General features: G+C 36.4%; 1 protein-coding gene across 1 annotated transcript in view; it reads right to left on the minus strand.

Moving 5' to 3' along the window:
• LOC107011416 (cullin-4-like) overlaps positions 1-15,348 on the minus strand; it is a 36,350-nt gene extending 21,002 nt beyond the window's left edge. The window contains exons 1-4 of the mRNA XM_015210913.1: positions 14,986-15,348; positions 2,193-2,308; positions 1,773-2,119; positions 318-498 (exon numbers count right to left, since the gene is read on the minus strand). Coding sequence (XP_015066399.1) covers positions 318-498; positions 1,773-2,119; positions 2,193-2,308; positions 14,986-15,328 — 987 coding nt within the window. The 5' untranslated portion in view covers positions 15,329-15,348. The remainder of the gene's footprint in view (positions 1-317; positions 499-1,772; positions 2,120-2,192; positions 2,309-14,985) is intronic.
• Positions 15,349-15,689: the final 341 nt, after the last annotated feature.

The raw sequence follows: 15,689 nt of genomic DNA on the forward strand, positions 1-15,689 counted from the left end.
CAAGCTTTGGGCAATATTGGGCATTGGCCCACCTATTAGTTCAACCCATCTTGACCAGCCTAACTTTGGCCCAAACTGCCCATTTGCCACCCAACACAGAGGGAGTACAAGGTGATATTGGGCATTGGCCCACCTATTAGTTCAACCCATCTTGACCAGCCTAACTTTGGCCCAAACTGCCCATTTGTCACCCAACACAGAGGGAGTACAAGGTGATATTATGGATGAGGAGGGTATTATTAAGAAAAGAGACAAGCAAATCCATTATTAACATTTGTAGCTAAAAACATCAGGGTACAAGGAATGGAGAAGCACACCTCCACATGCTTCAGGTAATCTGGAACATCTGACTGCTGCATGTATTTGACACCTTCAGCAGCATAAAACTCAGAAGTACGCTCAAGAAATGGCTTTTCAAAACTTTCAGCATAAATCCCCAAGGCAGTGAACATCTTCAAAAGATGGTTAAGCAGAGTTCGATCAACTGCCTCACCTAATCTGTAAAAACAAAACCAGAATGAAATATACCATAAGGCTGAAATTATACAAATGCAGCATCTTCTCGAATAGACCACCCACTCAAACAAAAAAAAAAATTACCCATCGTCATCCCACAAGTGGGGCCTGGGGAGGGTGGTGTGTACGCAGCCTTACCTCTATATCGTGAAGGTAAAGAGGCTGTTCTGATAGCCCTCAACTCAAGTAAAGCATATCAAAGCAGTAAATAAAGGAAATACACCCTCTGTTACTCGGACTCTTCAAAAATGTCGACGGGTGTGTGTCAGATCCTCCAAAAACAGTGTATTTAAGGATCCGACCCAGGTGTGTCAACATTTCTGGAGAGTCCAATTAACTTAGAATACACCAGTGAAGTAGCCATGCAGAAAATAATGGAGAAAAGAACAACAAAACAAAATAATATGATAACCAAAACAAAGGAAACAACAAGTAATAATAAAAGCGAAGAACAAGATAGTAGAAGAAGTGATAATAGTAATACTGATACGGAAACTAGACAACTCTCCTTCCTACTGACTTTTTACCTAATCCTCGACCTTCATATAGTCCTATCTACGGTCATGTCCTCAGTAAGCTGCAATTGTGTCATGTCCCGTCTAATCACCTCTCGCCAATACTTCTTCGGTCTACCTCTACCTCTCTTCAGAACCACAATCGTCAACTTCTCATATCTCCTCGCTGAGACATTCTGCAACTTCTCTTCACATGTCTGAGCCATTTCAATCCCACCTTAACCACCACGAAGGCTAATCTTGCCTTATCCCGAATATCTTTGTTCCTAATCCTATCTCTCTTAGTATGCCACATCCATCTCAACATCCTCATTTTTGCTAACTCATGTTCTGGATGTGCGAGTTCTTGACCGACGAATTCTCCACCTCATACAACATAGCTCCTCCAAAAGATAACGAGAAGAAAAAAAACCTAAGCTTTAGCTATCTTCTTTTATTCTCTCCCAAATGAAAGAGAGACTCTGATGCTGTCAAACATGGCATTGAAGAGGCAAAGCAACATTTGATGCATGTCAGGTTAAACACTTCTCGTTCCCTACCTCTGCAAAAGAACCTATTTCTTTTCCTAATAGATAATATGCACTTAAGATCTCATTCTTCTAATACTTTAGGTAGTAGGAGTAGTCACTTGAACTAGCTAGGCAAATGCAACCAGATATCCAACAGGAACACATATATAAACAATCAAGATGAACCCACCAATCGCAAGATCATTAAATTTAACCATAAAAATTTCTTAACCTTTCGGTCTCAATCATCTGTAGGAGGCCAAAAACAGTTTTGTGTTCTACTTCTGAGGCAAGAGAGAGATGCTTGCGGAAAAGCTGCAAGCCCATGTCCCACAGTGAACGCACATTTGGCGTTTGTTTCACATATGTTCTATCAAGATACAAAGCTATTCCACGAATCATCAACATCTGATCACAAAAATCCTGCCAACACCTCTCAACAAGCGACAAGAAAACTACAAGATCTTCACTTTGGCCAACTAAAGAACGTAGAGCTGCAGCTATGTGTGATTCACACTCTTTTTCAATTCGTTGATATAGATTTCCACCCATTTTGTGCAGGCAAAGGTCATTTACAGCCTATCAACAACAGAGAATCAATCAGCACACTTTTATAAGCAACAATATTAGAAAGCAATGCCGCAACATGCACCTGATAAAGCTTTTCTAAGTCACATGGATCAGGCTGCTTCAAGAATATCGCACTAATAGCTGACTTTAGAGTTGCCCAAGTATTTTCCTCAAAGTTTGTCGGCAACGTAGGTTTCGCTTCAAGAAAAGAAAAATGAGTGAAAGGTTAAGCATATACAATGTCGCATACTGAATTTCACTTCATCTACATTAATCCATAGCAGTTCAATGTCATGAAAAAAAAGAACAAAATAAAATCTTCTTGGCCCAGACTTCAGCTTAAAAGATATGAAGTTATCCATGCCAAAATAATAATAATAATAAGGGAACTAATAAGAAGAAAGATTCGACTTGATATAGAAAACAAACCATGTTAATCAGACAAACCCCTTCAAGTCAGTACTTCGCATTAACACAGAAAGCACATGGGATTCCAGCTTCTAATGTGATCATATACTTCAGCAAGCTATTAATGAACTAGCATCTACAATTGATTTCTTTTTCTTCTTTTTATAAACCTATAACGAGAGCCTCGTTTATTTATAGAGCACCTTATCAGTAACCTTCTTCTTAACGTTCTTCTTTTATTATTATCTTTTTGGCTAATAACTAGGTATGGATACTCTACAAGGACATTCTACAATGAGGTTGATGTGGACCAATTGAAAGGGATGTCCTACAGTTTGATAGAACTCATGTTGCAGGTGTAACTGAAAGGGACTCTAGAAAGAAATGTTGGGAAATTATTAAATTGGCAACTTCAATTCTTGTGTTTCAGAAATGGAAAAAAAATTTAATGAAATTGAAGCTAAGTTGAGTTATTTGAATTTTCTCTGTCTCAAAGGCCTATAACTTCTTCAATTCTTACAGACCTGGTAATAGGGCAAAAGATCTATTCAAGAGATACCAATAAGTTGGGAATATGTTTTAGTCATGTTAGTTACTTTAGGTCCTATACTTTCTAAGTTATTTAGCCCTATTAGAAATATGTATACCAGTACAAAATAGAGAACGTCTCATACTTTTTATTGTATTAGTCTGTATAATGTTGGCCTGAAATAAATTTAAATGGAATACATATCAGTCATGATTCACATATAGCCAGTTCAACTTGTTGAGGATTACGACGTAGTTTTTGTATTTGAGCTTTCTTTCTAAATTTCAGTACTCAATAATTTTCTCATAGAAATGCAAGGACAGTGGACCATCATAAGTTTGTTTTACCAAACATCATTATTTTGATCAAGCAAATATTATTTCGATCTCAGGGTGCACCAAAAGGAAAATAGAGACAGCAAGTTATTCCTCCAATATATAAAAATCATTCTCAAGCCCCTCAAACGCACTTTAATATCTCTCCCTCCATATAGTCCAAAGAAGAGTTGCTAGAAAGAAATTCTGCTACGGAAGGAATTCATTACTGCCAAATATGGGATGGAAGATAACTGGACAACGAACATAGTTTCCATACCAGACAGTTGACAGTTTGGAGAGTTATCAGAAATTTATGGCCTCTGTTTAAGAGAAGAATTAACTACAAAGTAGGTAATGGACAAAAGATTTCTTTTTGGAATGATAACTGGATAGGAGGTGCACCACTACAACATCAATTTCCAGATCTCACAACCTTTGTATTCTTCAACAGGCCACAGTTGCAGAGATGGGGACAGGACAAGGATGGAACCTACACTTAAGGAGAAACATAAATGATTGGCAAGTGGGTAGAGTAGCAACTTTTTACACCATTATGGACAGATTCAACAATCTATCTGAAGAAAGGGATACCATAGTATGGAAGAAAGAAAGGGAAGGTATATTCTCTGTCAACTCAGCTTCCAGAGAACTGAATAGATCAAATCATAAGGAGGAAAGTTGGCCATGGAAGATGATATGGAAGACCAAGATCCCATAAAAAGTGAACTGCTTCATATGGCTCTAAGGAATCAGCACTGACACAAGACGACTCAAACAAAAGGAAATTTGAACTATGTTCAAGATGCTTCTTATGTGAGGAACAGGTGGATACTATATGCCATCTGTTCTTGCTCTGCAAATGGACAGAACAGCTTTGGAGGATGTTCATCAGCTTGAGGAAAATAAATTGGGTAAAGCCAGGGAACATCAGAGGAGTCCTCAGTTGGAATAGTGATGGTAATGCAGCAACAAAGGAGGAGAGATGGAAGGTTGTCCGGGCATGAATATGGTGGACTGTATGGAAATAGAGAAACCATAGTTGTTTTATTTTTGGGTAAACAGAATATTTTAGTCCAAGCAGAAGATATTTTGGATGTTTTAGATTATTTGTAAGAAATAGAGGTGATAGGCAGCAGTATGATTAGTCTGGAATACCTTTTGAAGGAGAACTACATATTTTGGATGTAGTTTACCAGTGAATATGTAGATTAGTGTTCTATCCTCAAAATAAAAAAACAAAGTCTAAGGGCCCGTTTGGCCATAAATATATTTGGGAAAAATTTGGCAAATAATGTTTGTCCATACAATTTGCCATTATTTGGCAAATATTTTTGGCAAATATCCCAAATTTCCAAATACTAGTTTTTTCTAGTATTTGGGCCAAATCTCATTATTTGGGATATTTTGAAAATTAAAATTTTACCCCAATCTTTTATCTTTTACAAAAACACCCTCTCTAGTTTTTGCTTGCGTTGTATTACATCATTTTTTACGTGAACACCAAAATAGTGATGAAATATTTAGTGAATATTAAATAATGATATGATTGTTGATGAAAATTATTAAAAATTGGCTTTAGGTAACAAAGTCATGTACTTTGTCTGCTTCACGATACATGGAATAATTCTTGTTGCACTCACTCCAAATTACCACATCGTTTTAGTGTCATGGACATTATTTGTTATTGTTGTAACGAACATTCAATTGACTTGTAATACAAACTTTTAGTTAGTTTTGATAGTTTTTAAAACTTGTGGGTATAAATCATATTTTTCTAAAAAGTTGAAATATATTTCCCAAATTTTATGGCCAAACAGATGGTGAAATTTCACCCAAATTTTCACTCAAATAATATTTGCCAAGAATATTTGGAAATCTATGGCCAAACGCTAGCTAAGTCTGGGACCTTGGATCACATGCTGAATTTATATTACACACAGATTTATGATAGAGAGAAGGTGATATAACAGAATCACAAACAATATGGTTGTTTTTTCCAAGTGGGTTGAAGACATGAAATTACATGATCCTCACCTAATTCGAGGGAATTACACCTGTTCAGAGGTATAAGCCATCATAGTGCAGAAAAATCAGATAGATTCCTCAACTCCATGGAATGGGAAGAGTCTTTTAAAGCCATCAGACAGAAAATACTGCCAAGGGTAGTCTCTGATTACTGACCCATCATCCTAAAATGTGTCAATTGGGAAATTGGTGGCTTGATGGGAAAATTTTAATGATTTAATCCAAAGCTGGTGGAATGGTCTCATGGTACAAGGATTGCAGACTTAGCATCACGGTTAAAGATGCTAAAACAGAAACTTAACCGTTGGTGAGCTAGTTAACAGGAAAACAGCATTCTCAATTATTAGCTGATCTTGATCACACTCAAGAAACCAGATATTTGAATGAAGAAGAGACGATGATGAGATCCACAACAGTGTTTTGGGAAGCGAGAAGCGGAAAAAAGCGATGAGGGCTTGCTTCACAGAAGCGAGAAGCGTGAAGCGAAGCGCGCGCTTTTTATAAAAAAAAAGCGACATTTAGTATAAAAATAAAAAAATATTAAATAACTAAATAGAGGTAATATAGTCTTAGGTTGAAAGAAATTACATAGGCAAAAATACTCATAAGTCATAACATATAAAACAAAAAATCAAAAACATGATTAAATCACAAAGATTCAAACTCCTATTCTTCAACAAGGCTGCTAGACTGATCACAAAATTAAAAAAAAAAGCAAAAGAATTGAAAAAAAAACAGAGGAGGCAGCAGTCAGTAATTAGAAACAGAACAGGCAGCAGAGATGAAGAAAAGAAGAGAAGAAGAAGAAAAAACTAGAGTAGTCGAAACTCAGAGAGATGAAGAGATGAAGCACAGGCAAAGATTGTATATTTCATGAGAAAAGAAACTCATAGAGATGAACTAATAAACATTAGCTAAAAAAGAGATGAACAAAAAGTTACCTACAGTCATGGTCGAGGTTGAAGAGAGAGGCAGTCTCAGTCGAGATCGTCAGGAGAGAAAGAAGGGAAAGAAGTATTGTGAAAGAAGATTCGCGAGGACAGAAAGAAGGGAAAGAGTCGTGAAAGAAGAGTCGTGAGGAGAGAGAAGGTTATATTTCAGATTATTATTTTCTTAAAAACATAATTTTTTTAAAAAAATCCTAATCGTCGCTTTTTTTTATAAAAAGCGCGCTTTATTGCGCTTTTGCCTTAGGGTCGCTTCTCGCTTCTTCATCTGAAGCGAGAGCTTTTTTCAGATCGCCTCGCCTCAAGATAAAAAAACGCACAAGGGTCGCCTCGCTTTGAAGCGCGCTTTTCTGCGCTTTTCACAACACTGATCCACAATTCTAGTGAAACTGGAGGAATTGTCCAAGAATGAGGAATAAAGCTGGAGGCGAAAATATACATCTTATGGCCTAAGCAGGGAGATGAAACAACAGACCCAGAGGATGGCAACAGCCCATAGAAGGTATAACACTAGTGACAGATTCGTAGTCAGGGAACTGAAACTGTTGAAATTAAAATGGCAATGGCCGAATTCTACGCAAAGCTATACTCAGAAACTGAAAGCTGGAGACCTTCTTTTGATTACTCTGGATGTTCTAAGATCCATCAAATAGAACAATAATGGATGGAGAGACCTTTCGCAGAGGTAGAAGTATTTCAAGTAATTGAGTTATGTGCAGTAGACAAGGCCCTATGCCAAGATGGATTCACCAAGGGTTTCTTCAAAACCTGTTGGGGGACTCTGAAAGAAGATTTGATGCAAACTTTACAAAATTTCCACCACATTGAGATTTTGGAAAAAATTTCAATGCTACTTTTCATAGCATTAATACCTAAGCATGGACCAGAAGAACTGAAGGATTCCAAGCCAATAAGACTTATAGGTAGAGTTTATGAGATCATCTCCAGAATGCACATTGAGAGGCTGCAGACTGTTATGGGGAAATTGGTGAATGAACATCAAATGGGCTTCCTAAAGGGCAAACAAATCCTAGATGCAGCTTTGCTGGCAAATGAATTGGTAGATTCCAGAACAAAACAACGAACTCCTGGGATCCTTTGTAAACTGGACATTGAAAAAGCTTTCAACCATGTCAATTGAGATTTTCTTTTCAAAATTTTAAGGGACATTTTTGGCTCCAATGGGGTGAATTGGATAAAATTTATGTGTCCAGTGTGAAGTTCAACTTCCAAAGGAGTCTCAGACACAGTGATCCTTCATCACCCTTCCTCTCTATCATTGCAATAGAGGGACTCAACTGCACGATCAGAAAGGTCAAGGAAAATAGATGAATAAGGAGTTTTGCTGCACAAACCTCCAATGATACAGGGGTGGAAATCACTCATCTCCTTTATGCAGATGATGCACTTGTCGTAACTGATGCACAAGTTGAAAACATCAGACACTTAAAGAGCCATATTGACCATCTTTGAGGCTATTACTGAGCTACATGTCAACTGGCACAAAAGCTCCCTCATCCAGTCAATCAAGTAAATGATATGCATCTTCTGGCTGCAAACTCAGGATGTCAGGTAGATCTGCTTCCAACAAAATATCTAGGAATCCCTTTGGGAACTAAGAATAAGGGCCAAGAAATTTGGAATGAAGTCCTAGAGAGATGTGATAAAAGGCTTGCAAGATGGAAGAGTCAATACCTCTCCTTAGGGGACAGATTGACACTAATTAATCAGTCATGGATGCCCTTCCAACTTACATGATGGCTCCATTCACAATCCCCAAGTGCAAAGAGAAGATGATGAATCAACTGAGGTTCTTTTCGCAAGGTAACAAGGAAGAAAGGGTTAAAATCTGGTGAAGTGGGAGCGTGGGACTCACTGACTCTCAACAAGAAACAAGGAGGTTTGGGTATAAAAAACCTTGGTCAACATGTTAGAATATGAAAAGGAACAAGAATAGTATATACTATCCTACTTAGAATAGGAATAAGAATATGAACACTATATAGAATCCTACTTGGGAAAGGATTATAATGTAGTGTCCTAGTTGGAGAAGTAGCTAGTTGCATATATAAATAATAAAAATCACAATAGCAATAACATATTAGCAAATATTTCAATTCTTAAAAACTGAAAATAGATAGTCCATACTAAAAGTCTAGAACTTGGATGAGAAAAACAGAACAAAGTCAAAACAGTGAGGAAAAAAAGAGGTAGAAGCAACTTTGTAGTCTAAAGAGGAAGGAAAAAGAAACAGAGGAAGAAGAAATCTGAAGAAGAAAAGAATAAATATGTACTGGTAGGACTTTGGACTTTTCCCTTTCTATTATTATCCCTAAAGATTCTAATGGTAGAGTGGCATAGATCGAAATACAGGACGAGATGCATCTCAGTGATTCCACTGTCACCAAGATAATAATTCAACAAATGACAAATCCCTATTTGTGATTCTCTTAACCACCCTAAATTAGGTTTTTCTTTCCTATACTGCATTTTTTTTAAAGAATATGTACAAGAGATCAACTCTAGCTTATCACAAAAAGATATCAAGTTACTAAAACTATGGTCAATCAACCTACTAAGACATTGGGCGAAGTGTCCAAATCCACAGCACATGCCAGCTGCAGTGTTGTGGAAAGTGCTAGCTTCATCGCTTAAGTGAGACTAGGTTTAACTCTTCATGAGGCTAGGCAATGTGAAGTGAACGAAGTTGTCACTTCTGTCCGTGAAGTGTGACGTGATGTACAGACAACGCAGACACTTCTTTTCTTATAAAAGCAATTTTCAAAAAGAAAAAGAATAGATGGGGACCTGTTTTAGAAAATGTTCATGGAGCTTTCTCAGCTCTTCCTCTTCTCTCTCTTCGAATATAGTTCAATCTCATTGCTTCTACATTCACTGAATTATCTGATTCTTTTTTTCACTTCGTGCCACCATGACTTGATGGTAATTTTATAAAATGGTGATTATTAGACCAGCCAGTGTTATCAAAGGCAAAAAGCGCAAAAAAGCTCTAAGGTCCGTGGGGTCTTTAAGCGCAAAGCACAAATTTCGTGGGCTTTAATGAAAAAAGGTGTGAATATATAAACATGAATGACAAATATATGACCAAAAAAATTGAAAAAAGTTTTTTTTTTTGAAGGTAACATTGTATTATATCACAGAACAGTACAACACTGAAACCATTAGATACAGATGTCTCCTTTTTCCACTTGTTTCAGTCTATATTGAGTCTAAAACATCAACTATTGTTATAGTGTCATTGGAGTATACTTAATTACACCAAAAAAATAACAATAAGGGCCCGTTTGTCCATAAATTTTCCAAATAATATTTGGGAAAAAATTTGGCAAATAGTGCTTTCATAGACTGTAATTATTTGGCAAATATCCCAAATTCTCAAATACTAGTTTTTTCTAGTATTTTGGCCAAATCTCATTATTTGAGATCTTTTAAAAGTTGAAATCTTACCCCAAACTTTTATCTTTTACAAAAACGCCCACTAAAGTTGTTGCTTGCGTTGTATTACCAATTTTTTTACGTTTACCAGAGTAGTGATGAAATATTTAGCGAATGTTAAATAATGATATGGTTATTGATGAAAATGATGAACAATCGGCTCAAGATAACAAACTAACAAAGTCATGTGCTTTGTCTACATCACGATGCGTGAAATGATGCTTGTTGTTACACTCACTTAAAAAACACATTGCTCTAGTGTCATGGACACTATTTGTTATTGTTGTAACGAGGATCCAATTGACTTGAATACAAACTTATGGTTAGATTTTATAGTTTTTAAAACTTATGGGTGTAAATCATATTTTTCTAAAAAAGTGAAATATATTTTTCAAATATTATGGCCAAACACATGGTGAAATTTCATTCAAATTTTCACCCAAACAATATTTGCCAAGAATATTTGGATATCTATGATCAAAGGCTAGCTAAAATGCAGTTTAACTTGACTTTCTGGATTCTCTATGCTCTCAAAACACAAATAGTCCACCATATACTAGCAGGGATAAGTTTGTTTATGTCCTTTGCATTCACCCCTGGTGTCTCCCAACTCTTCAAAGCCAGTGAACCTTCCTAGGCATGGTCCAAGAGATGCCTTTGAGATTTAAAAAAACTCCATAGTTGTTGGGTATACATGCAGTGTAGGAACATGGTTCACTGTCTCTAATGCCTCCCCACAAAGAAAGCAACTAGAGCATAAGGTTATCCCTCATTTCTTCAAGTTATCTCGAGTCAGAGCAGCTTCTTTGGCCAATAACCATATGAAGCATGAGATTTTACGAGGTATTTTGCTTCTCCATATTTGTTTCCATGGCCAACTGTATGTTTGTTTGTTTGTCTGATCCATCAACTTGTAGGCTGGGTTAACTTTGAATTTTCCTCTGCTATTTCCCTTCCACCACATAAAATCTTCCCCTGTTTGTAGCCCATTAAAAGATTCCACGGTTTTGAGAAATTCTGCCACTCTTGTTGTTTCCCACTTCCCAGTCATTGAATTGTCTTCTACAATTGAAGCTCCACCCTGATTTGTCATAACTCTGCTATAGTATTGTGCTGTCCCAAAACTATATTGTATATGTCAGGGAAAAGAACTTCCACGGTTTCCCTTTTCATGCCACTCATCTTTCCAAAATCTTGTCTTGCTTCCATCTACAACTTTGATCCCTGCATTACTCTTAACTTCATCCGACATGTCTCTGATTGATCTCCACAAACTCACTCCATAAGGTATAGTCACTTCTTTGGTCATCCACATATCTTCACCTTCATATTTTGCACTTATTACCCTTTTCCATAACATCTGATTTTCATTGGCAAATTTCCACAACCATATCATTCTGAGAGCTACTAAAAAAGATTATGATAAAGTGAAACATCAAATATTTAATGTCACTTCTTCATAAGAGGCTCATTGGCAAGGAAACATTTGTCTTAGAACCTTGATGACGACACGGAAGAGCACATAAAGCGAGGTGAAGGCGCTGAACACGTTTTGAGCCTCCGCTCAGGGCTTATGCGCGCTTAAAGTGTGCCTTTGATAACATTGAGACCAGCTATGTTGTATGGACCAAAGTGTCGGCTGGTCAAGAACTCGCGCATCCAAAAGATGAAAGTAGCGAAAATGAGGATATGGAGATGGACAATAGGTTGAGATAGGATTAGAAACAAAGACAATTGAGATAAGGTAAGAGTGGCGCCCAAATGAGGGAAGCGAGACTGAGATGGTTCATACATGTGTGAGGAGGTATAGATTGGTGATGGTGAATCAAAGGAAAGGTAAAGGTAGGCCAAAAAAGTATTTAGGAGAGGTGATTAGATAAGGCATATCACACTTGCAGCTTACTGAGGACATAACCCTAAATAAATAAGAAGGTCCAAGATTAGAGTAGAAGGTTAGTAAATAAGCGGGCCATAGAGATGGAAATCATCACAGCCTGAATTTGGTGGTCAACGTGGAAAGAAAGGAACCTTAAATGTCATCAGAACAAGAGCAACACTATCTGAAGATGAATTGTCTTGTGTTGTATCTTTTTGGTGTAAACAGGAGTATATGGAAGATGTAGAATCAGTCGTGACTATCTTTAGGCTCCTTGTGATTTTTGTCATAGAATTGAAGTTCTTCTTTTATACTCTCTTAACCTGTAATTAGGAATTGTAACATGTTGTTAGCAGGTTTTGATTTTTTGGAAATAGAAATACAAATTGTTACCGTCTCAAAAAAGTGGGACATTATCTAGTTTTTCTTATCATTATTATTTTTTTTACTTCTCCAACTATCCTATTCTTCGGTTTTAGCATTACATGTGGTCTCTTTTGCTTTGATTATCATACTACTTGTTTTGTCCATTACTTTTTGTCGAGCTTCTTCACCACTGCATTTCTTCCTCTTACTATTTCGATATGTTTTTTCTTGAGCCAAGGGTCTATTGAAACAACATCTCTACCTTCACAATATAGGGTAAGGTTACGCACAAACCATCCATCGCAAACCTCCCTTATGGGGATTCCACTGGTATGTTGATGTTTTCCAAATTTGTTTATTTATTTAATTAGTTATACTGAATATGTTGTTGTTATTGTTGAATCTTCTTCAGTTTGTCAATTTATCCAATTTATTAGCTCTTCAGCTTTTCTATCCTTCTTTTTATTTATACTTGTTTGGTGCTTCTGTCTTATTCTATTTTATTTTATTTTGTCGTTTTGCAGTTTGTTAATTTAGTTAACTTGGTAATCTTTTTTTTATCCCTTTTATATTTTCTTTGATTTTGCTCAAGTTACAATGATTATTAGCTCTTTCCTTTTAAAATTGAAAAGACTTAATAATAGATACTACTTTGTTGAGTTCATGTTTGTTTAGTTGTTCTAATTATTTGTGCAATGCCCATCTTGAGATTCCTTCTAGATTGTACTTCACTTCAATGATGCAAGCATTTCGCTTCTCGCTTCTCGCTTCACACTTTTTAGCGAAGCAGACCCTTGTCGCATTTTTCTGCTTCGCACTTCCAAAACACCGGCCAGGTATAATATGTTCAGTATCAGAGTTGCGCCACTACAGCTTAGTCGAAGGAAACGAAGGATTTGTCTGACTATGCTGTTTGAGAAAGGACTTCCCAGCAGTCACAAATCTGGCATTGACTCATCTTTACTTGGACAGCTTCAAGGTTGGCAGAATAATCACAGAATTGTTTTTAACAAGTAGCATGACCAAAAAAAATTGGAAGCAATGATTGGCCACAGCATCTTCGTCAACGCAAGAATTCTACGATCCACACTAGTTATTCCTTTATTTTCATATTTTTACTCCTCGTGTCTAAGATGGCATCTTAATGAGAAGGATGCATCTGAAGTTACTGGTAGGTAACTTCTTTAATAGAACAACCACCCTCACATAACCAACCAAAAAGAAGTTCTTGAGGGGGAAGATGCATTTAATACACAATATTTTTTTCTTCCTATGAATAAAGCAAGCAAATTCATTGATATGCTGGGAAACAAAACCCAGCATACAACTGGTATACAAACATTTGTGGAACTACACCAAAGAACAGTTCATATGCAAACTTTGTAATGGTAATGTATATCACAATTGCTGCTTTCTTTCAATCCAACACTACCTACCCCGTGTTTCAAAGGTTGTGTTTACTTTCCCTCAAATTGGACTTTGGAGAAATCCAGAAAGAGTCACTTTCAGTTAAGATTTTGATCTACTGTGTCTGCCAATGCAAATAAAAAAACCCAGAATGATTAATCATTAATGATTCTTCTTGTATAGATGCTCCATCAGAAAATAATGACATGTCAGTCACTCAATGTGCTTCTCAACCTCTTTTTGCATTGTCCAGTGGCGGCAAACCTATGGAACATGTTCCACACTATTATGGGACTCAGCTGAGCCATGAATCAGACAATCAGAGATGCTGATGTACATTGATGTTTATGGAGAGTTGATAAATCCATCAAACGAATCTGGACAATGAGTGCTGCTTGTATTTTATTTGGTGTGTTTGATAGAAAGGGAATGCAGATGCTTTGACGGAATCTCAACTTCAAACCACTTCCACATATCAGGATTTTCCTTGGCAACTAATATGTAAAGTTAGATGTTTACTTTGACATCTATAAATAGCAAAGAGAACTTCTTGATTTTGTTAGTTCCCTGCTCTTAGCCAAGTTTATGATGGTATTGGAGCTAACTCACCTCTTATTGTAATTTTGCATCTTCTTGATGATTTTTAAAATGTCGTTACTTCACCATAAAGAAAAAATAATGAATTTCTGCACAAACTATGGGAAGTTGTGAGGAAAACACAAAAAAAATATGTAAACATAAAATCGGCCAACTATTGAAACACTGGTAACTCAAGACAATGCAGGAAACCAAAATTCTCTCATTGGCGATTAAGCACATACAAGGGTAAAGACACCTTAGCCCTTGTCTAAACTCTAAGAGTGGAGAAGACGATACAAGCTAAAATGAAACACCAATAACAATCCATGTAAATTGAGATAGCATTCACAATTCCATGAAGGACTTATTTTATTAAAACTGCATCATCATAATATCTTTGCCAACCAAATGTGGATATGTGTTCCTAAAAAGTTCTTAAAGATTACTCATTAGCACACTTCTAATGAAACATAAAATGATAGACTGAATCTCTCAAGTCTAACTTCAGTATATGTGCTAGAGAACAACAGCTGGGAGCAAATCACAGTCTTTACCTTTTAGTTGTCTCTTTAGCATAGTTTTTCTTCACCACATTAACTATCTCTTGTAAGGCTAATGCAGAACTAATACTTTATAACTTAGTATCTGAAAATATACAACTTCCTAAGAAAGTAAAACCCTAATTGCACATAGTTTCACAATAAATAATTCATTTCAGGTATGAACCCTTACTCAACCCTAAATGAGCAAGGAACAGCACAAATTAGAACTATAGCAGCAAAAGAGGAGAGCTTAAGTACTTTCAAAAATTCAAATCTTTATAAAGCCAAATACTTGTAGAACTACAACAATACTCTAATGCTAGATGCAGTTGGCTATATAAATCATCACTCTCCATTTAGCTCCATTCATTCCAGCATTCAAATTTGTTAGAAAAATAGAGAGGTACTAAGTCGAAATCAAACCTTTAAGGAGCTTAATTACGAGTTTCTTAGCAGGCTGAGGAGGGGTAGCTTTCTTGCGAGACAAATTGGCCGTAACCCCACCAGCAACTGAAGAGGAATCGATGTTGGAATCCTCCATCATGGGGGAGTTTCCAGAAGGGTCGTCGATATCGGAGGAAAAGTGAACGTGCTGACCGTTTTTGCTATCAATAGAACAAGGTAGAGCTTGTGACTTAGCCTTCTTCATGGAAGAATAAGCTGGGGTTCGGCCGGCGGTGCCACCGGTGGTCGGAGTAGATGAGGACGATGATGAGGGATTTGTGGGGATGAAGCGCTTTTTGGGGTTGGTGGTGGGTTGAGACATAGACGAGAAATGTCTAAGAAGAGCTCATTTTGTTCTTCTTCTTTCTTTCTTATATTTTTATTAGAAGAGAAGAACAAACAAGAAAGAAATGCTCCTTAACCCAAAATGGTTTTACTATATTATGCATTATGTATGTAACATATATATAAATATATTATATTCAAAATTTAAACAAAAACTTATAATATGAATGATGAAAAGTAAGATCTGAAATTTGAGCAATAAGGTTTAAGTTCAATGATTATTTATTTACAATGTGTGGATGAAAGTGACATTAGTTAGAATGTTCTTTTTTTCTTATGGAAATAAGTTTATTTTATTATAGTTTTATATGTTATCCCTTATATGTAGAAAACTAATA

The sequence above is a fragment of the Solanum pennellii genome, chromosome 2 (genome assembly GCF_001406875.1).
Source record: "Solanum pennellii chromosome 2, SPENNV200".
Taxonomy (NCBI): domain Eukaryota; kingdom Viridiplantae; phylum Streptophyta; class Magnoliopsida; order Solanales; family Solanaceae; genus Solanum; species Solanum pennellii.